Source organism: Falco biarmicus, chromosome 1 (assembly GCF_023638135.1).
Source record: "Falco biarmicus isolate bFalBia1 chromosome 1, bFalBia1.pri, whole genome shotgun sequence".
In the NCBI taxonomy this organism is placed as follows: Eukaryota; Metazoa; Chordata; class Aves; order Falconiformes; family Falconidae; genus Falco; species Falco biarmicus.
The window spans coordinates 57,385,304-57,407,146 of record NC_079288.1 but is presented as its reverse complement, the minus strand read 5'-3'; the positions used below and the strand labels follow the sequence as shown (position 1 = coordinate 57,407,146).

At 37.0% G+C, this 21,843-nt stretch overlaps 1 protein-coding gene across 1 annotated transcript in view; it reads left to right on the top strand.

The window, feature by feature from the left end:
- TACR3 (tachykinin receptor 3) overlaps positions 1–13,073 on the top strand; it is a 41,113-nt gene extending 28,040 nt beyond the window's left edge. The window contains exons 4-5 of the mRNA XM_056351610.1: positions 9,438–9,634; positions 12,565–13,073. Of these exons, the coding sequence (XP_056207585.1) occupies positions 9,438–9,634; positions 12,565–12,904 (537 nt within the window). The 3' untranslated portion in view covers positions 12,905–13,073. The remainder of the gene's footprint in view (positions 1–9,437; positions 9,635–12,564) is intronic.
- The last annotated feature ends 8,770 nt before the right edge of the window (positions 13,074–21,843 follow it).

The following is a 21,843-nucleotide window of genomic DNA, read 5'->3' as shown; positions in this document are numbered from 1 at the left end:
AAGTTCTGTTAAACTCTTCCTGTTATTGAGTATACGGACTGAATACCTACTGAAAATGCAGGGAATGAGCAAAGTAATTCTTAATGTTGTGTATCATGATTTTCATCCTGTAGACTCACTCTTCACATGCTTAGCAGTTGCCCAGGGAAAGACTGGGACATGAGGTACTGTGGAATTATTTTCATTGCATGTTGAAGCCAAAATATTTTTTTACAGAGCTATTTCATGGGCTTAGAACTTCAGAAAACCAAGCATCACCCTTTCTCCTTTTCTGGATTTTATTTTCTGGGAATTTGTTCTCTTTTTAATAATTTGCCCACATTTTGAACAGGTTTTCCTATTGAGGTAAGAATAAAGTCAGACCTCCTGATCATTTTGTGAACAGCATTAAAACAGTGAAATATAATGAAATCACTGGAAGCTGCCCTGCTTTGCTCTCTGTCTACCAAATAGATACAGCACACTCAGCAGCAGTACCAGCGTCCATTCATTGTCTCAAGTTTCCCTAAAACTCAGCTATGAACTGTGAAAACATCACTCCACACTCAGTGTCCGTGCCTCAAGTAGCAACCACAGGGGAGTAAAAGAACAGTACAGTCTAAAAATGGCTTTATACCATGAATAAACCTTGCACATGTTAAGTATTTACTGACAGACTGATATATGGTTTATGCTTAAAACTTTCTTATAGAACGGCTGGCAACAGCTCCAGGTCAGGGGCAGAGTTAACAGACTGGTTCCGTATGGTCAGTGAGTAGGCTCAGGATTGTGCACCAATAATCTCTGTGATGTTTCTCCTCTGTATTTCAGTATTTCTCATCCCTTGTGGCAGAAAATTCATGTGAAATATTAAGCCTAGTCACAGTCCTAGGGCAAAAATTTCTCTTTAGTAATGTCTCATTTTTCAGAATGGAAGTAACACTGCATCAAACGGACCAAAAATTTCAACTAACTGCTCAACTGTTACTGAACTCAGTGTGGTTTTAAATGCATTGCTGAATTGAGCTATTCACATTCCTTAATAAGAAACCCAAGATACCTACCAGAAAGAAAAATGAAAACCAAATCTGTCCTGTTTTCAGAATTTACATGTTAAGCACGGAGATTATTATCTCCATGTTTAAAACTGTGGAGTTGGCTGGTTTTTTTAAGACAGCCCTCATTTCCTCTGCATAGCTTTGCCCAAGTTCTAGACGTGACTCTCCAGACAGATAACCTTAATATCCTACATTCAAGACAGTTTGTTCTTTAAGTTCTAAGAGAATTCTTTCACCAACACATACAAACAAATCTTGAAAACCTCAAAAGGTCTTTTGTTGTCTCTGTTTTTGTCTCATCTAATCTGCAGTCAAAGTCATCCCCTTACACATACAAAATAGCAGCCACACGCATAGCCTTCCGTGTGTGTATATATACATACATACACACAGGTAAGAGAGAGCTCATAAGAAGCTACTTCCTCATCGAGTCCCTGTAGGGAAATCATGAACAGATTGATTTTAGAGTCTGTTGAGCTTTCTGGAATGGTGCCCAACACCTGTGTGTTGAGAAGTCCAGGAAACCTGGCACAGGTCAGCTTGGAAAACTACACTGCCGAGAGCTGTATATTCAGCGGAACTGCAGTCCCAGTGTTGCACTTACACACTTTTACACTCGTTACATGTTGCTATTAATGTAAAAAGAAAACATAATTGCAGCACAACTTTTTCTGAGCTAAAGCTGAAGGCTATGTGACTATTTCCGTTCGACCTGGCATGAGAGACCTCACTAAACTCCTGCTGCAGTGTAAACTTACAAAGAGGAAACCAGATGAAACAGCCCAGAGACTTCACAAATGGTGGCAGGAGCTGAACTGCAGAGAACCTACAATATTCCAAACGTGCTTCTTAGAACCAGGTGAAAATTATCGCATACACACAGAGGGGTGTCTATGTTATGTCTATCCAGACCTTCACCTAACAAATTTAATCCTTTAACTCAAGTACTTTATGCTTCAGAAGTTTCTGTACTGCAACATTGTAAACAACCTATTCAAAGCACTATTATGTCATTACTCATTTTCTGGGGTGGATAGAAAGAGTTTCATTTATTTCTGAAGGCTTTGGAGCAGGTTTCCTAGGAAACAGTTTCAGCATGGGTCAGCTTATACCTTATTCCACAAGACTGTCAAACCAGTGCAGTAATGATCAGTGTGTTGACCATTATGGTCAAGTAGTGTGTATACTTTAATACTTGAAGCCATGCTAAAATGTTTGTACAAAAGCAGAAATAGCAGATGCTGTCAGGACAATGACACTCCTGATACTTTTTAGCAAGAATAATTGACCAGCGCATATACCACTTTTTTACTGACTACGTATTTCCAAAATGTTCTGTATGTGTGTTAAAAGTCTACTTCTAATAAGTTCATCACTTTGTACAGTCATTTGTGGAATAACTAAAATAAACTAAGTGCATCAAACGCAAAGTATAAACCTCAAGCATCACTGACATCAACAGTTTCCTTTCAACTCAATGTAAATTAAAATACACTGGGGGACAGGGTCATCATTAATTTGTTGGGAGTTTTTTTAGGTGGTAATAAACACTTTTACTTCAGCCTTTGAACAGGAAGATGTTACTACCATTGCAAATCCATAATTATGATGGCAATAAAAAAATAACTTTAACTGTTGTTTTTTTGCTGAGCAGAATTTTGCCATGCATTTTAAACAAATACAGTCCAGAAATAATTAATTTCACCTTCAGGCAACACAGTTTTATTCTCATCAACAGAAAAGAGAAGAAAGACGTTTTTCAAACTATGTATTAAATAATTTGCATTCACTCCCACAAAATTTTTGTGCCAAAATTATGGAGAAATATGGTAAACATTAGAATGGTTTTTAATTATATAAATCACTTATTTAATTCCCCTAAGTGAATAAACTGAAAATAAAACAAGCCAAAAGACTTTAGGCTTTCCATATGAAATAGGAGTCCCTGCTCCTATTTTGAAGATAAGCAAAGGTACTCATCTCATTTTAGTTTCAAGAGAGCAGTTTCCATTGATAGGAGCCCACATAAAGCAAATCATGTGAAAGGATGGTTTTGCATAATTAATTGGCATAATTCAGCATAGCCTTTTTTGTTTATTCCACTGTTCAATATAAAGTCTAGTTTCCAAGAGAAAAAAATATACATATGTCAATCCATCTGAAGTCTTATATGGAAAAGTCGAGTCTTAAAACATTGGCAAGGTTCTGGGAGAGCCTTCAATGAAAATTAAGGGTCCTAGAACATTCTCAGAATTGTGGCAGAAAGTAGACTTAAGAACCAACTACTCTTATTGGGAAAACAAAAGAAGATAATGACTCTTGTTTCCCCCACACCAAATCTCATCCCTGCTTGGCAGTATGGAAGTGATGTGCACACCATCAATCATTCCAGGTTATGAAGGAAACTATTGCAAAATAAGTGATGGTGTGAATTTTAAGTAAAAAAGCACTAGATCAGCTTTTTCCCTTTTTTCAGGACTAGATTTCAGGTGGATAACCATATCCAGTAATGCTAATCCCACAACAGCCACTTCGACTAATTTTCTAAAGAACAAACTTTTTATGCTACTTATATTTCTTGGCATGTTGAGAGACTCTTAAAGTCACTGTCAAGCTGTGTTCCATGCAACATTAGAAAAGCATCATTTAAAAATTACAGTATCTAAGACTTGCTTTGGGAGGTGACACCACATTTTAGCATTTGTAAGACAGCAATCTGATCCAAAGCTACTTTCTACTGGAACAGAATATATTTTTCAGCTTTACAGCTTAAATAACAAAGTGATTGTGAATTCTGTCCACAGCAAGGCATTCTGAAAACTGAAATGAAAAACAGTTTATTTTAAGCAATTGAGAAAAAATAGATGGGAAGTGTAACTTAGAAGAATAAAATCATTTGTCAAGCACTGGAATTAACAAGTACCTTACCTGACTGAAAGACTTCAAAGCTTTCTGATTCTTTCTCCTTCTAAATGTGCATCTCCTTCAGCTATATTCTTTCTATGGGTTAAAATCCCTGAGCTTGCCAACTTATATGAAAACCCACAGCACCTGGTATCTCAGAACTCAGTCCTATCTCTGTACTAGTACCAGTAAGTTACCTTTGAATCCTAATTTTCCTGCAAAAGATAGATAGGTTACTCCAAATAAGCTTTGCGGAGAAGCAAAAGACATAACGGTGTTTCCTTCTCTCTGGTGCTTAGTGTGCAAGTGCCATGTATGTTCCCCAGCCTGGGAAATGGATTTATTGATTGCATCCTAACATGTTGGGAGAAATACTTCGTGCAATGTTAGTATGGTATTTTACTTCTTCCAAAAGAGCACAGATCAGAAAGAGAAATACATTTTGACTCCCAGAGATCTCTCTGAACTGTGTTTACATTGTATTCATGGACAAATAATATCCATGACTGGGTAAAAAAAGACATTCTTACACTGTATGGGTTCTTAAAGTATTTGCTCTTCATTTACATCTACATAACACCTAGGAGTAAAAGTTCTGAAACTGATGAAGCTATAGTGTGTGATATTGGTGCAAATGAAATCAGAAGCCAAATTCCTGACCTTGTAGAAGTAGCAATATCAAAGATGACTTAGAAAGGCAATAAGGAGCTGCAGAGCAGATTGAAAAGGAAGTGATTGCATGGCCTAAGTCTTAGGTATTAACGGCAAATCAATGCCTTGAATTGTGAATTGCTATAGCCCCCCAGCAGCAATTGAGTCTCTCAGAAAAGCGTATTTTATTCCTAATCTTTCAAGAGCTGTTTTCAATGCTACATTATAAGTCAGATTCATTTTTCTAGCTATTTTTCATGCAATATAAAAATGGGAGGGGTGGTGGGTGGGAAGAGATGGGATGAACACACATATTCGCTGCTCCTTCCACTTGTAGCAGAATCTAGTAGCTCCTTTTCACTTTTACTGCTTCAAAGGTTTCACAACAAAGGCAAACCTGCAAACTCCAATTCCAAAGAACAATACTTGTTTTGTTCTTTTAAATACATTTTTTCCTCATTACATACTATTCATTAAATAAAGAATGCTTCTCACTGAGAGAGGAAATATTTAAAGGAACAGGCAAGACTCTAGAGCACATAATTTTTTATAGACATAGGCAGAAGTACATCAACATGAGCAGAACATGTTGATGAAAATCAAAATATAAAATACTTTGATTTTCCATCATATTCCAAATCTAGCCTCAAGATTTGCCTAAAGATTGCACAATTGAGAGACTTAGTACATATAATTTTAACAAAATTCCTAAAACAAAAAAAAAACCCTTTCCTCTGGTGATGCTGCCCATAGTACACAAAGGGAGATTGAGCAGAACACCCAGGGAAAACAGTGCCATTGGGACACAGGTTGGTGATGTTCACACCAATCACATTTTGGAAAGCTCTGTGGTGAAATGGTGGCAGGAACAGAGCTAGACATTGAGCACAGCTGAATTCAGTAATTTCCTGGTTTGGTTGCTTTAGAAATGTTTCCTAATGTACAAGACCAAACCCTTATTAATGAATTCTATGCAACACAGAACAGAGGAGAAAACAATTGAAAAATAGCAATACCTCAAAAAAATAAAGCAGAACAGGCATATTAAAAAGAAACAAAATAAAAGAACTTTGTATTGTCAGAGCCACAGGTCTAAGAACTCAAAAAAAAAAAAAATCAAAACAGGCTTTCTTTTATACTCTGCAGTTGAACCTGCAAAGTGTCATTGGAAATTTTTTAGTGAAACATCACAGTGTACTGGGACAACACAATCAGGCTTTTGCAGCAAATACATATTTGGCCTGTTTCACTTATTTTCCCTGTGCCCTAACTGACCTGAAACGTTTACTGTCATCAGGGGTTATGCCAAGTAAAATCAAGGTGTCCTGGGTTTATAGACTTTGAAATCTGTTTCTGTTCACAGTTATTTAGATGATCAAGAAATAAAACATAACACTGGAAAGACAAAGGGTATAGACAAGAACTACAACCATACTGTATGGTAGGGCCTTACTTGGTGTGTGTGCCTGTCTCTGAAAGAGGAAAGGAAATTGGGAATAATGTCCCTCCTTTTCAGCTTCCTTTTATTCTTCTTTTCCTCCATTTCTGCCAACACATACTCATCCTTGCCTGATGAAACAAGGACAGACTAGTGCTTTCTGATTCTTCCCATAATTTCTGCGGTTGTCTTCATATTCAACTGTAACTGCCCCGTTTCAAACAATTTTATGCCACACAGACTTGCAACATCTCACTTATCTTGTCCTTAGGTAATATGTCAATGAGTGCACTGTACTTCATAAATACTTGGAAGAATGACAGCTTTGACTTCTCTTAAATGTCTCTTTTTGCTGGAAAAATTAGCACTTTTTTGTTCTAGGAAAAAACACTTTACACATGATAAGGAAACCCCATTGTATGTCTCCCCCTAAATAGATATATATCACTATATTGCTTTTCACTTCATTGAAACTTAGACTGATGCAGGCTTATCTGAGAGAAAAATGATACTTTAACTTTTAAGGTATTTTTTTTTATTTATGTAAAACAGCTGCAAACCTGAATAATTAAGAAGGTAGTGTGCTTTACTGTCTGTCATTCCAGTGATTTGTTACTTCACAAATTAAATCAAACACTAATGGTCATCTAAAATCACCTTTTGCTTGTTGTCTAGTTTAACTATTTGCTTCAGAAATTTCAGCTTTCAGGATGATGATGATGTTATATTTAATCATGGATTTCCAGACAGAAACAGCAAGAAGAAAATTTTATGCCAATTTCACTGTTTTTAAAGGTGGATGTTTTGTTTTAAACAAAACAGTAGCCTTGCCAGAAAAGATGTAATTTTTCTGGTGATTTGCCATTTTTCATTTTAAAACTTAAAACAAAAATTAAAACATTTGAAATACGAATTGAATTGCCTGAAATTGTGACAAAATTTTTTTTAGTTGAGGAATTTATTTGGGTCATAGTGTAAACAGTTATTTGGGGATTTCTCTTTCCCTGAAGAAAACCTGAAATACTGCATTTGGGTTAAATCAGAATTTAATTAATTTGTGTTAATTTTTGAGTGCAGCAGTTGAAATAAAAAAATTATTATTTGTACAGACTGTGAAAGTTTATTAGCTTTCAGAGACCTTTAAGTAAGTTCTTGAAGCACTGCTTGCCTTGTCCTTTAATATAACACAGAAAACTAGCCAATAATAATTTGGATGTTAGAAAAAAGACAAATAATTTTCTTTTGAAAATGGTGTTAACACAATTTTGAATGCCAAACTGGCAACCTGTAATCTGATTGTTTTTTCTAGCAGCTCCGGGACATGAGTGACACAGCGTTCAACCAGATTCAACTACATTTATTGCTGGAAAGCTCTACTGTTTCAGTTCTCAAGGACTGCACAGATTAAATGTTCGGTGTAAATATGGATTTGCCTGATTACAGTTTGAAAACTTGGAAACAACATCCCTCAATTTAGTACCTTTGAAAACTTGGAGACAAATATCCCTCAATTTAGTACATATGATATTTCAATGACAAATAATTCTAGGAACAATTTCACATACACAGCTGTTACTACAAGACTTGCTAATTAAGTATCAAGGCAAGTAATTAGACACTCAACTGTTCTGAAATTAGAGAAAACCTGAATGGTGTTAAAGTAATACTTACAATTCCTGACTGTTATAAAAATACAGTAACAAGGAAAGCACATCTGTAAATCAGCAGACAGTGAGCTTAAATATTGTGATAAAACTATGGAGTTAAGTCTTCTACCTGTACAACGTGTGCAAGGCAGAGACATAAATCCTCAGCAGAAGAATGGCGGAAGTTATATCCAAAGGAGTAGAAAAGGCATGACATTTAACAATAGTCTGTGATTTGACAATGTATTTTTATGGCATCATTTCAGACACATAATTTAGTCCAGAAATGTCTATTCACACATAGTCACAACCTCTTCCCTACTCCAAAAAACACCTCACATACAGTACGGTCCCAGATATCGGCATAAAGTCACCAAAGGTGAAAGTGATACTATGCTTTGGTGTGTTGCCTTCCCTTATAATAATACTGATCTTCCCTCTGCAGCGATTTACAGTTAACTGATGAAAAATGCTTTAGAAGAACCAAATATTAATAATGTCATTGCATGTGTGGACAGATGCCCCTTTTGTATCTTTTAAGTTATTATATGTATCAGTAATAATAAGTATTCTCATAAAGAAAATCTTGTACAGTACAGTCCCATACAGCAGGGAAGCTTGTAAACTGGTGCCATATATTAAATTAATATTAAATGAAAAATTGCTTTATTCTTCCCACAGGAAGTTGTAATATGAATTAAGCATGACACCATAACATTTATAGGTAAAAATATTTAATTATATTAGTTGAAATTTTATAAAAATATCAACCTAAGGCATGTACGTATAAGAAATTTCAGTTCTTTTTTTTTTTTTCCCTGACAAAATTACTGACAGTAGGAAACAGCACCCTGTACAGAGAAATGAAAGGAACTGTTGATAGCAAACCCTATTATCCTTATTATTCCTCACTATTCACAGTACAAATGAACAAGAGACCTCCCAGCACAGATCTATCATGTCTAGTTTCATTTAACCTACAAAAACAAAATCTGTTGTGTAAACATGTGACATGCTGTGTTGAAAATGGTAGCTGGGCTAGCATTTGGCATAGCTGAAGAGGGAAAGACAGGAGTGAAAGTATTACATGACTTGCAACTTTTCTTCTCATATGTCAGGCACCAAATGGAGCTTCTCTTCCTTTGTGCCTAATGGAAACTATGGTAGCTAACAGATGTTATGATGCCTGCAGAAAACAACAAATAATGATCACCAGCCAAGGAAATTGTTAGCCTCTGAAATTAAACAGGATACTACAGTTGCTCATTTCCTACAACCTACTGTTTATTCAAGTCACATCTAATAACTGAGGACAAGGAATATACTTGCAGACCACAACAGAAAAAGACACCAGGGTCAATAAAGGCCAAAATGAGGTCCAAACAATACACCCTGCAATCTTATTCCATGATTGGGTGTAGAGAAAAAAGTAGTATTTTAGATAGCCAAATATAAGTAAGCAAGTATATTACTTGGAAGAATCAATACAAATAAATTTAGAGAACATTTTCATGTTATTTTTCTCAGGAAAAGGAGCATCTCCAGCCAAGAAAAAAAAAACCCAAAAAACAAAACAAAAAAAACCCCCAGACTAGAAATTTAACAGTCAGATTAAAAAGAAAATTATATCACATATTCATCTTTGATTTGACTAACTCTAATAATCAAATGTAAGAAAATAATTAATGGATGTTGAAATGCTAGTCCAAAAAAAAAGGCTAATGTACATTATTAAATAGCATTATTACTTCCTTCTTTCAGGTGGTAAAAATGATGATTGTGGTTGTGCTGACATTCGCCATCTGCTGGCTGCCCTATCACATTTACTTCATAGTTACTGGGATCTATCAACAATTAAATCGGTGGAAATACATTCAGCAAATCTATTTGGCCAGCTTTTGGCTTGCCATGAGCTCCACAATGTACAATCCCATTATCTACTGTTGCCTTAATAAGAGGTAAGAGCTGGTGATGAAACAGTTGGTATGCATAACTTCAATGAGAATATAAATGATTTAAATGGGATAAAAGACAAAGAGTTTTTGCTTGAATAGTTTCCAGTTAGTGGGAAAGAAAACCAAACATAAAACCCCCTTTCCTTTAGGTTTGTACTTGAAATGAATCTTGAAACAACAAATGCACACTTCCAGTAAATATTTTGGTCTACTTAAAATTTCAGAGCAAAATTCAGTATTCAGAAACCAACCCTTCCTGTTTCCACATGCAAACTTTAAAATCTATAGCAGTTTAATATTTTTTGGCTTGCAAAACATTAAAATAAAGATGTAAAGACAGTCACTAGCTATATACAGTGCAATCTGCATGTCACTAACTGATTGTATCCACAAATTTGTTTTGCAATGCTGGAAGAATATAATATAAAATGTGATTTATTGTGTATTTTATACCTCACCATTAGATTTCTACTGAGCTCTGAGGTCTTTAACAGGGTAATAAAAAAAATATTTATATTCTCATTACTCAATACTAATTTACAGTACTGTTTGATAGCAATGTATTATGCTCTGAATTTCAAAGGCACTTCATTTGCTGAGTTTGGTGAGATTTTACAGATATTTGGCAGTTTGAGACAACTGGATGGCAGAATGAATGCATGTTTTTCATTTCAGCTTGTAGGACAAGTTTTGCAATAAATGTCATCCTGGCCATCCTATTTTTCAGTATTTCTTCTAGTATTACTACATAAAGACCACCAAAATCAATGAATTAGTTCACAAACTCAGTCAGTATGGATTGGTATTGAATAAGTAATCTTAAATATTATTTGGAATCTCTTTTGAATGAGCAGACAGTGTCAAGTTTAATTGCTGACAAGCTTTATACCAATTTTATTACATACTTATAAAACCCCACTTACGATCATGCAACACCTGTCAAAAGGAGACTATATAGAAAATGAAGCAACCAAATCCTGCTGAGTTTTTATTGGTGTAAAAACACTGGAGTCTGCCTCCTTGATGAGGGTAGCTTATGATGCTTAACATTCATAGTCTTTTGAAATGTCAAGATAATGCCTGATTACATACAGCCTTCTGCCTTTTTTGATTACTTACAACTGTTGAAAAAGAGGTATAGTTTTAGTATGCCAGAAATAAGTCCTAATTCAAATGGCAAATTTCCCGTTAATTTCAATAGAAATCAGATTTCAAAGGGTATCCGGTGTCTGTAAAATCAAGGGTGAGGAAGATTCAGTCCTCACATGTTCTCAATTACTACCAGAAAACCTTTAAAATATTGTCATTTTCTTCAAAAAGTTATTATGATAGAGTTACAAAAGACATTATACATAAAAAAATACTATCTCTGATGTGGCTTATTTTGACACATATACACTGCAAAATTAAACATCTAGATTAAAGAATAACCCAAATCAACAAAAACTTCACAATTTGGAGACAGACTGAAGGTCACTCTGTTCAGAATTTAATGCAAGAATGAAATACTGGTGAAAGTTTTCTTGTAATTAAGTTCAATATTGAAATCAAGAAGCTGGAACGTCTACTTCCTTTTCATGCAGGAGGAAAATACAGCCTGTTGCTGGGAGTCAGATCAATTTGTGCAGTATTGTTACTGCTGCTGGATCTAGTCTCAGACAGAGTTATAACACCTACACCTAGCCTCATCTTCCAGGCTAATTAGGATACTATTTATGTATCTAGATAAAGAGAGCATTATTTCAAGATGAAGAAAAAAACATGCCTGAATGAGAAAGAGGGTAGAAGGTGAGACAAAAAATAATAATCTAAAGATGTTAAGCTTTTACAATTTCCTTCACTAAATCCATTTCCATCAGAGGTTCTTTCAATATTTTTTCATAATTGCATATAAACAGAGAAATGCTGCATAGCAAGCTACCTGCTCATTTTTCATCATGTGACAAGTCTGTGGTTCACTTAAAAAATTGAGGAGGAAAGAAAGTTACTTCTGTGAGATCAGCCAACTTCCACTGAAAACCTCATTTTTATGCAGATAAATTTTTATCTGCAGTCATCACTCTGGTAGCTGAATCATTGCTCAAGAAGGCTTACAGACACAATAAACAACCCAGCTGATTGTTGAAACAAAAAGAAGCAAGACAATTGAGAAAGTCTGATAAGTTTTAGGTCTATGTGAAAAGGTGCTCTTTTTCAGGTCACACAGCAAGTTGGTTTTCTAATATATATAACCTATTCTGGAAACACATACACACAAAAAAGTAATAGTATTTATAGTAAATCTCTGCCTCTGAATTGAAATAAAATCATACTGTATGAATATTACAAGCACTAATGTGCTAAAGCCTCAGAATTCCCATTTCTACATTGTTCACAGCCAGTTTTTAACTTCCTAGGATGTTCTTTCATTATTACAAATGATTTTCCAAATATTTTGTAGCAACAATTATTAGTCATTACATCATTCCCATTTAAGCATCTCTGTCAGAGAGGGAAATACAGAAGGGATACTGGAATTTGGAAGCCAGGATGGTGTTTTAGAGAAAAAATTCTTGCCAAGAGAAAATTAAAAAGGTGCAGATTTCATCATAGGCCAAATCAAAACAATTTCTGTGAAGACAGTGCTATGAAAGCTGGTGTTTGTTTCTTTAAGCACAGGCAAAGGAAGGGAAATTGAGTATCAGGAAAACACCAATGTAAAAATGCATGGAAAGTATATAGAAAGTCAGAAACAGAAATGAGATGTTACCACTATCTTTTTTATCCTACCCAGAATTTAGTCAAGTGAACTTCCACTGATTTCACCACAAGCAGGATTAGAGGCAAGACAATTAGTTGAGCTAGTGTCCACTCAGCATAGTATACGTTTTCAGATGAAGACCTGTGGCTGCCTCTCGCAAGCACAGGCTTTCACCAAGCATCTTTCCTCCCAGGTTCCGAGCTGGCTTCAAGCGAGCTTTCCGCTGGTGCCCCTTCATTGAGGTGTCCAGCTATGATGAGCTAGAGCTCAAGTCAGCCAGGTTTCATCCCACCCGGCAAAGCAGCCTATACGCTGTGTCCAGAATGGAGTCCAGCATGACAGTGGTGTTCGACACTAATGATGGAGACAACACCCACACCAGCCGTAAGAAAAAAGAAGCTCTGAGGGACATGAGTTTCAATGGCTCTTCATGGAGGAATTCCAAGACTGTCTCCACAGCCTCAAGCCTCATCAGTTCACTGCACACATCAGTAGATGACTATTCCCAAGTATTTCATGGTGACAGTTGCTAGAAGGGCAGCACTGGACAATGCTCTCCTAATTTGGGACTAGATATTCACACCACAGGAAAGCAAATGTAACTCCACTGATAAACCCTAGCCATAAAAATCTGAGACTTCAGGCATCATTTACTTTTCTGCTATGGAGAGAAAAAGGAACCTGAAGATATATGTATGCATCAGTCCAAATGCACACTTGCACCTTATACATGGTAATGTTTGTAGTGATTATCTAAAATAAGCCAATGGATAAAAAATAATTGTTTTAACTGTATCTGACCTGTGGCATTTATGTTTCACTTACTGAAATGTAACAGGCTCTTGTACTTCTTGAAGCTGAAATGTACAATGTTTTCTATTATGAGTATTAATCTTACAGTAACAAAAGTATTTAAGAGCTGCCAAAAAAAAATCCTTTATAAATGAAGACCTAATGAGTCCCAAGTCTATTCAACTGATTTACAATTTAGGCTTATTCCCAGGCAAATAGACAAAATTATGTTCACATGAATGAAGTTCAGCTCTGTTTGCAACAGCACAATTTTTCAAATATATATGAGAATTGATTATTTTTAAAGGAGAAAATTTCTAAGAGCCTGAATTAAATTGTACTGAAGTTTCTATATTAGTGAACATTAGACTCCAATGGAATGTGTACTTCCAGGAGGATGTATTGCTTAAATGAATGTCCCATAGCTTTGTATCTTAGTGCTTAAGTATAAGATCTTCCTCCAGTGACTGCAACAGAGCCTTTGTTACTGACTTTAGGAAAGGTCAAAAGATTTTAAACAGGAGATTCACACGTAAGAAAAATACCACTGTGGCAATGAACTCTTCTCTGCAGAAAATACAGTAAATTGTTTCACTATGAAACACTTTTACCAGGAAAAAAATGTTTGGGCTATTTTCCCAAATTTTCCACAGCTAGATGCATGTAAAATTACTCCTCTGTCTGCATCCAAAAACATGTTAGGCATTATTATGCAGACACTTTCCCACCCAGTTCAGTCAAACTCCACTGACCATTACCATTGCAAAGAAAGCTGAACTTAATATAAAAGGGTCCAGAGGGCAGCCTTTGTTTTAGATAAATGGCTATATCAGTTGCATGGATCAACCAGTTGTGTGAATGTCTGTACTCAGTTAATCAAAACTTAAGCAAAGGAGTGTGAGTGTCTTCCTGAGGTAGCTAGACCAGCACAGGGGAGTATATACCTAGGTAAACCCAACACAGTATCAGAACAGAGCAATTAACAAAGAGAAGTTTGGAAAGAGAAAGGCTTTAGCTGCCTTGAGCCCACATTCCTTCCCAGCAATGGGGAATGCCCAGCATTGCGACAATGAGCATATCATAAAAGAGTAGTATTGAGAATAATGTTTGTATTGTGATTCATCTGTATAGTCAATTGGTATATTCTGCTAAGTGTAATTTGTATTTGTATTGTGATTTCAGTGCATTGCTGTACCAGTTTGCCAAACCAAAAACCTGCGTAAGGTGAAATACCCCAAAGTAGTATACCGGTATTTAACATTAAACCCACCACGTGTGGAGTAACTGAAGAACCTGGTCACAGAGTATTGTATTCTGATGAAAAATGTATCACAATTCCAGACTCACACTTTTTCTGTTCAAGGCCTGATCTTAAATTCACTGAAGAGCTCTGTTCATTAATGGCTTTCCTTTTAAATGCTGCTTTATGCTTTCCTATGGTCTGCATTCCTGAAAAAACAGCTCTGTTTTCTATCATGCCACAATACCCTTGCTTTTTCTTTATTAAAAAAAAGGAGTGTATAGTAATCCAGCAAGTGTCATGCAATGCCTCTAAAAAATATTTTCTATTTATCCCCTGAAATACTCTATTTTAAGAATTTAAAATCTTCACAGGTGTTTAACAACTCTGCTGAGAAGATTCAGGACAGCACACACACAACAAAAAATGAACCTAAGCATATTAACCTGATGGTGATGTATTCCAAACATATGCTGTAAAGAATATAAATCTTAAAAAGCTGTATATAAAATTACAACATCGCAAAAATACAAAACTTCATCCTCATATAACTTTTGTTATCCTTGGCTGACAAATATTGAAGAAGCAATGGTGGCTTCCTCACACCTGTGTATCTAATTAGTGAAAAAATTTCACTTTACTAAGTGAATATGACCTCCTGGACAAGAAATCCATTTATCATGTCATTATATTTTGATGGGATAAACGTATCAAAAACACCCTCACCATTGCTGTAGTTCTCTGAAGTTACAGAATATTCCTGTACATCAAATTAAGAGATCTGTGCTCTTAATCACAGTTTTGCTTTAGAGAAAACATTACAATGATACATGGTGCAAATCCATCTCTTCATCTCAGCCTCAAGAAACATGATGGGTTACACTGTTAAACAAGTAGCACATCAAAAACTGTGACTGACAGCAGATTGCATTTGAATTACTATTTCTGAACAAACATTTTCAGTTAAGTGTCCTGGTCACTGTAAAGTTCATTATAAGCCTCCTGACACCCTTCACTGAAGTACCGAAAACTAGGTCATCCTCAGTTTGTGCCAATAAGATTGCTCAAAGTAGTAGTCTGCATGCAGTGCACATGCTTCTATGTGTCTGCTGGTGCAGCACTGTAGCAGTCTCACATCTGTGCTGCAACCTTCAATCCACCTTCTTCACTTTTGCTAAGAGGTGAGTTAAGGAAACCAGACAGATACAGAGCTAGCTTCCTGTGGAAAGGGGCCTAATACTCCTCTGAAGCAGCTACAATTCAACAGCATCTTCTGATCTTGAAGATCTTCTGAAACATGAGTCCTTCTCATGTATAAGAGTTCCTACTACTTTAGCCCAGGCTCCTACTGGAGTCTGCCTCTAAAATGTTTTTCTGATGAAAAGACATCATTGCTCCCTGAACTACAGTGACATTCCCTTGGTATAGGGCAGGTTTAACTTTCATATCTCCAGAATCTCCAGAGACAGTATGTTCAGCATCAGTTTCCTCTGTCATTCCCTTGACATTGGATAAACTTATTTAAAATAAATAAATAAATAAATAAAAAACCACAAACAAAAAACCCAAAAAAACCCCCCCAAAACACACCAGAGTGAAAAAAAACCCTAAAATTTACTACATTTAAGCACACTCTTCACAATTAATTTCATGAACAGAGATTGATAATACCTTTTTCTCAAGTCTTCCAAATGAAAGCATGATGTTGAGAGGAAAAATGAACTCTGAGTAAGCTCAGGGTACTCATACATGATGCATTCAGTAGATTGCAGCCTGAGGCTATTTGGCAGGAGCCCCTTGACAGCCTCCCTTCCAGTCCCCTTAAGTATTATTGTCAAGGTTGGGAGGCATTGGCACAACTGCACATGGCATGAGCTGTTTGCAGCATGTTTACGTCTGGTAACTAAATGTGTCCATGGAGGAAGGTCATTGACCAGTACTAACACACGTTTTCAAAAATAACATACAAAAAGAAGTCATATAGAAAAGGAGAGCAAAACACAAGTTTTACAAGTTGCTTTTTTTTTATCTAGATAATAACATTCAGGGTGTTTGGAAGGGGTATCTCTCCTTTAATACTGGTGAATTTCTTTCACAGCAGTAAAAAAGAACTCCTATTCCACTGATACAAATTTCAAAACCTTTCAGGCTGTTCTCTCCAGGAACTACACAGATTGTAGAAACACTTGTTTCTGTTGCATTTATTTCAAGACTTTCGACGTTACCCCAGCTCAGGTAGAAATTTAAATCTGCCATACTGCTTCCTCTAGTTTAGATGAGCTTAGAGTCTGGTTCCTATGTATTGTTTGTTATTGAATACTTCTGCATATTGCTATGAAAGATGCAGGAGATACTGCTTAGGATACATCACTGTTTACAAATGTTGTATGAGTTCCTTGCATTAAATTATGCCTTCAGTTCAATTTAAGCCTTCCCGTTCATGAGCAGACTCAAGTTATTTTGTGTTCATAATTAAAATTGATTTGTTGAGTGCAATCAAAGATTATTCTTTATCAGTCCACGAGCAGTTGCTGTGGGTATTTACATTCAAATTGTTTCAGATGGGTTCATATATCACATGGTATACTGTTACTGGCTAATGGGATTGCCTCTCTCCTAAGACTGAAACATGCATATTGGATTACAATTGGAATCAGATCTCCCAAAGCAGATGGTTACATTTACAAATACCAAGCTTGCCTGTTACAAACACACTGTAACATAGCCTCTGGAACCACGATTTCCAAGTGTCCCAGCATAAGTTTTTCACTGCAAAATTTGAGATGCAAACAAAAAGCGACATCAGGATCAGTCACATAAATTGTATTTCCAAAGTACATTCACTTTGAAAACTCATGTTGCCCAGCCTGCTTGGATTTACATGTTTTAGATGATTAAAAAACCTAATCATTTAATCAACAGGCATTCACTAATGCTACAAATCTGTTAACACTTGAAATACCCAACAGCTCTTCTATAACATTGTCCGCAAATTCATAAGCAAATGAGTAGCAACAGATCAAGTCTGTAGACACTACACACACCAAGACTTCAGGCAAGCTCCTTCCTGCATGCAAGGAAAATATTCCCGCAGAGTGTCTCCAGGCTGGCAGATGTTCTGCCAGATGAGGTCTGACAAGCCAAGGACAGGGAAAGGTTCAGCATCAAAGGACTTCATAAAGCAGCCTTGCCAGCAGCTCTTTCCTGTCTGCAATACTGAAACCTCCCTCTTGGATGTTAACTGAAAAACTTCAAGCAGGCAGCAACACCTCAAAGATCAAAGGTAATGATTTTCCTTGGCCCAAAGCTCTATGCAGTAGGGCCTTACACTAAAGAAAGGAAGCTTTGTATTCAGAAGTGTGTTCTAGTATGTTCACAGTGCTCATTCATTTTGTTTGAGTTTGGAACCTTAGGCAACATTTAGGCTAGTGTATCACCAACAAGTAATGGGCCAGGTGAGGCTATCCACCTGGAGCAGGTCTCCTGGGATTTGGTGACTCTAACAAGGCAGAAAGGAATTGGTCTTCTCCCCCTGTGCCCTGCACCCCAGCACCATCAGGGCTACTAAACAATGCCATTGCTGTCACCTAACCAGCTAATACATGTTGGGAAGCAGGACCAGTACTGGCAGAGAGACAGAGAGACAGCTAACCAAAGAGTTTGCCCCTGGGTCCAAAACTACTTTTCATAGCTTGTTAGGCATGTAATCCCCCTAAAACTGATAGGATGTAAAGACACTTTGGAGCTAGCAGAAGATAAGCTTAGACATAAAAAATAGCACAGGCACATCAACACAGAGCTCAGAGAGGGCTAAAATTTGCCTTGAAATTACCAGACTACCAAATTACTATGGGTAAACTTGCCCACGCTGTCAAGGCTGAACCATTTCTAGTATTCATAATCACACACACCCCTCCTAGTATGTGTAGCTACCTCCATATTACAAAGCACTTAGTGTCCTAGTGTATACAAAGGGGGGGGGAAAACAGTGTAACTATCTTTCATGCTCTCAAAAGCTTCCAACATTTGTCCCTAGTACTGTCTGAGCAAACATCTCACAAACAATCCCTTCTCCCAGACTTCTCTAAGTGATACGCTTCCGCTTCCACCGCATTCAGGTCATCCTGAGCCCATGAAGATTCATACAAAGAGCACCACAGCAGTCTGGTCTCCAGCTGAACATGACAAACCAAATGAATAAGCAAAACCCTCAAACCTCCCTTTTCAAGCACAGCTAAACAGCTTCTCCTTGTCTGAACAACTTGAATAACTGGGGAAAGCTTTGGGTATAGTTTTATCTAATTATTGTGAACGTGTATCACATAAAACAGACATATGTCTTCTCACACCAGGCATTTATAAGCCGCCTTTTTTCCCCACCTGATCCTGTGGTTCCTCAATAGTTCTCCCATATAAATCTAAGATTCTGGCTCCTAATCCTTCCTTCAGGTCTAATCCTGAGGCAAAACAGAGAAGGCATGGAGGGGACTCTTCTTTGAGGTTGCCTCCATTTAGCACAAAATTTAATCCAGCTTGCTCAATGTCAGTCTCACACAGTGTGATCAGAGTGTTCTGCCTTCTGGCAATGTTGGATGGATTCAGGAAGCTAGATGTTCCTTCAAAACAAAAAAGATCAGTCCTCTGTCCTGGTTTCAGCTGGGATAGGGTTAATTTTCTTCTTAGTAGCTGGTGCAATGCTGTGTTTTGGATTTGGTGTGAGAACAATGTTGATAACACACTGATGGTTTTGGTTGTTGCTGGGTGATGTTGATACTAAGTCAAGGACTGTTCAGTTTCTCAGGCCCTGCCAGCCAGAGGGCTGGGGGTGCACGGGGAATTGGGAGGGGACACGGCCAGGACAGCTGACCTGAACTAGCCAAAGGGATATTCCATACCATAGAACGCCATGCTGAGTTTATAAGCTGAGGGAAGAGAAGGAAGGGGAGGACATTCAGAGTGATGGCATTTGTCTACCCAAGTAACTGTTACATGTGATGGAGCCCGGCTTTCCTGGAGATGGCTGAACACCTGCCTGCCCATGGGAGGTAGTGAATTAATTCCTTGCTTTGCTTTGCTTGTGTGCATGCCTTTGCTTTACCTATAAAACTATCTCCGCCCATAAGTTTTCCCATTTACACCTTTTCACCCTTCCAGTCCTCTCCCCCATCCCGCTGTAAAGGCAGTGAGTGAGCAGCTGTGTGAGGCTTAGTTGCTGGCTGGGGTTAAACCATGACACACTCAAAATACTCTGGTGCCACTGGTCAAACATCCTTTTAGCACTTCCTTACAAGCACTAATCAGCATCACAGAATGATGGATTAAGCTTTCACCAAAGAAACTACAGACCAGTCAGAGGATGTTGTGCATTTGACTTCTCAGTCATCATGGCAGCTTATCAAACTGCACCTAAAAATGGATAACTGGTAGCAATACCCATGATCAGTTTAGTTATAGGTTGCAGTAGCATTTACAGCTGCATAACATTGTCCAAGGAAGAGATCTAACTGCATTCCATGCCAAAGATGAAAGAGTAGCATCCCCCACTGGGACTGCAAATATAAGTTCAAAACCAACTATTCAGGTAAATGGGTTTAACACATAATTTAGTTTTGCAGCTTACTGATCTATTCTGCAGTGTCTTGGACTAATTGCACTAGCACATTCTATATCTTATACAGAAATTAAAAAATATTCTTAAACAGGTAAGGTATATATATGTGAAGTTTGACTCTTTGGCCCTGAATGGCTAAAACACAATTCAGTAGAAAACCACCATACTGCATTTGTCTTTGGAAAACATATCTCTGTCCCTCAGAGTAGCCAAAGATAAGTTAAAAATGCAATAAACCAAGATCAATAATTTCATTTGCCAGTAGAAAAGGTGGATAGTAATAGTTTTTCAATGGTTTTTAAGTAATCAACATAAAAAACTAATCACAGAGTATCAAGTGAGGTGATTTTTTACTTGAACTATATCTCATCTTCAGAAAAATCCATGGAAAAAAAAGCAGCTGAAAACAAATTAATTTCCTGGAAAAAAAACCCAACTTATTTGAACATGCCATATGTCTAACAAAATTGTCCAGTTTCAGAGTCCAGATTTAGCAGAGTTGTAAGTGAAAAACAGAGTTTGTCAAAGAGTTCTACCAATATTTTTGAAAATCTGAAAAATTATTGTCCTAGCTCTTATAGGTTGCTGTATTTGTTATCTGAATGCTGAATTCACAAACCATAGAATGCTCTGAGTTTTGGCACAAACTATATGTCTGAAAGATCATATCAGAAGCATCTTCCATGCTCGTATTGTACAACAAACCACCCATGACGAACAACAAACACTGAATTGCTGAATCAGCTTGAAAAAAAAAAAGTCTGCAAATACATTACTGTACAGGAAATATTTCTAAATAAGTGCTTTTTAAAAACAAAATAGCATGAACAACATAAGAAAGCAGAAAATTACTACCAAACACATCCAACAGCCTAAAAAAAGCTTCCAATGTATTTCTGCTGTTTATCTTTGAAGGTATCTCCTTTTCAAACAGTCTAAGCACCAGTACTTTTTATTCCCAAGTATCAGGCTGGCTGATTAGGAAATTATCTTTAATTAAGTGTCTGTAGCAAGGCTGTCTGTCCCACTAGGCTAACATGATTAAGTTATGCCAGTTTCTGTAGACAGCAGCACACAAGGAAGAGATGTGACTAACTTTACACCTGGCCAACTTCTAGTCCCAGATGACACTGTTACCCAATACAACAGTGGGATCAACTGGAATTCTGCTTGTTACAGCTCTATACAAGTTCTATCTATACAAGGTGTAAGCTCACACATCAGCTCAGGAGGATTTAACCAATTTGCTACATAACCTGACTATATGTATTCAGTTATTTACTGTTTTCATTTACTGCTTTCCTTTTAAAACCTTGGTATAAGAATATTCCAAAAATTATGAGCATTAGAGTATCAATTACCTTACTATTAGAGGCTATACAGGAGCTAGTGGAAATACCAAAACAAGTTACAATTTATTCACTTTCTGAGGATATGCCCACAGGCATGAATGGAAATGTTGAGTTGTGAATGACAATACAATGAAAGCCAGCAAATGAAAGGGCAGTTAAGGTCTGCAACAACATAAGCTATCATTAAACTGTTACATTTAACATTTATATTTTGGAAGCCTTTGGCTCTGTATTTTCCAAAGAAGATGGCAAAACTCCTCACACACCGTAACCATCTCCCATCTTCCTGCCATAACAAGATCTTTGGTCAACCTCTCCTTGTTTCAACTCAAAAGAAGCCTGACCGTGAGGCCAGGAGGAAGCTCTGATGCAACCTGGCAGGTTTCCCAGTATGGCTGCACCTCTGCAAGCTCTACAACTTGTAGAGTTGCAGAGACACAGAGAGCTCTACAATTCTTCATAATGTAGACCTAGAGA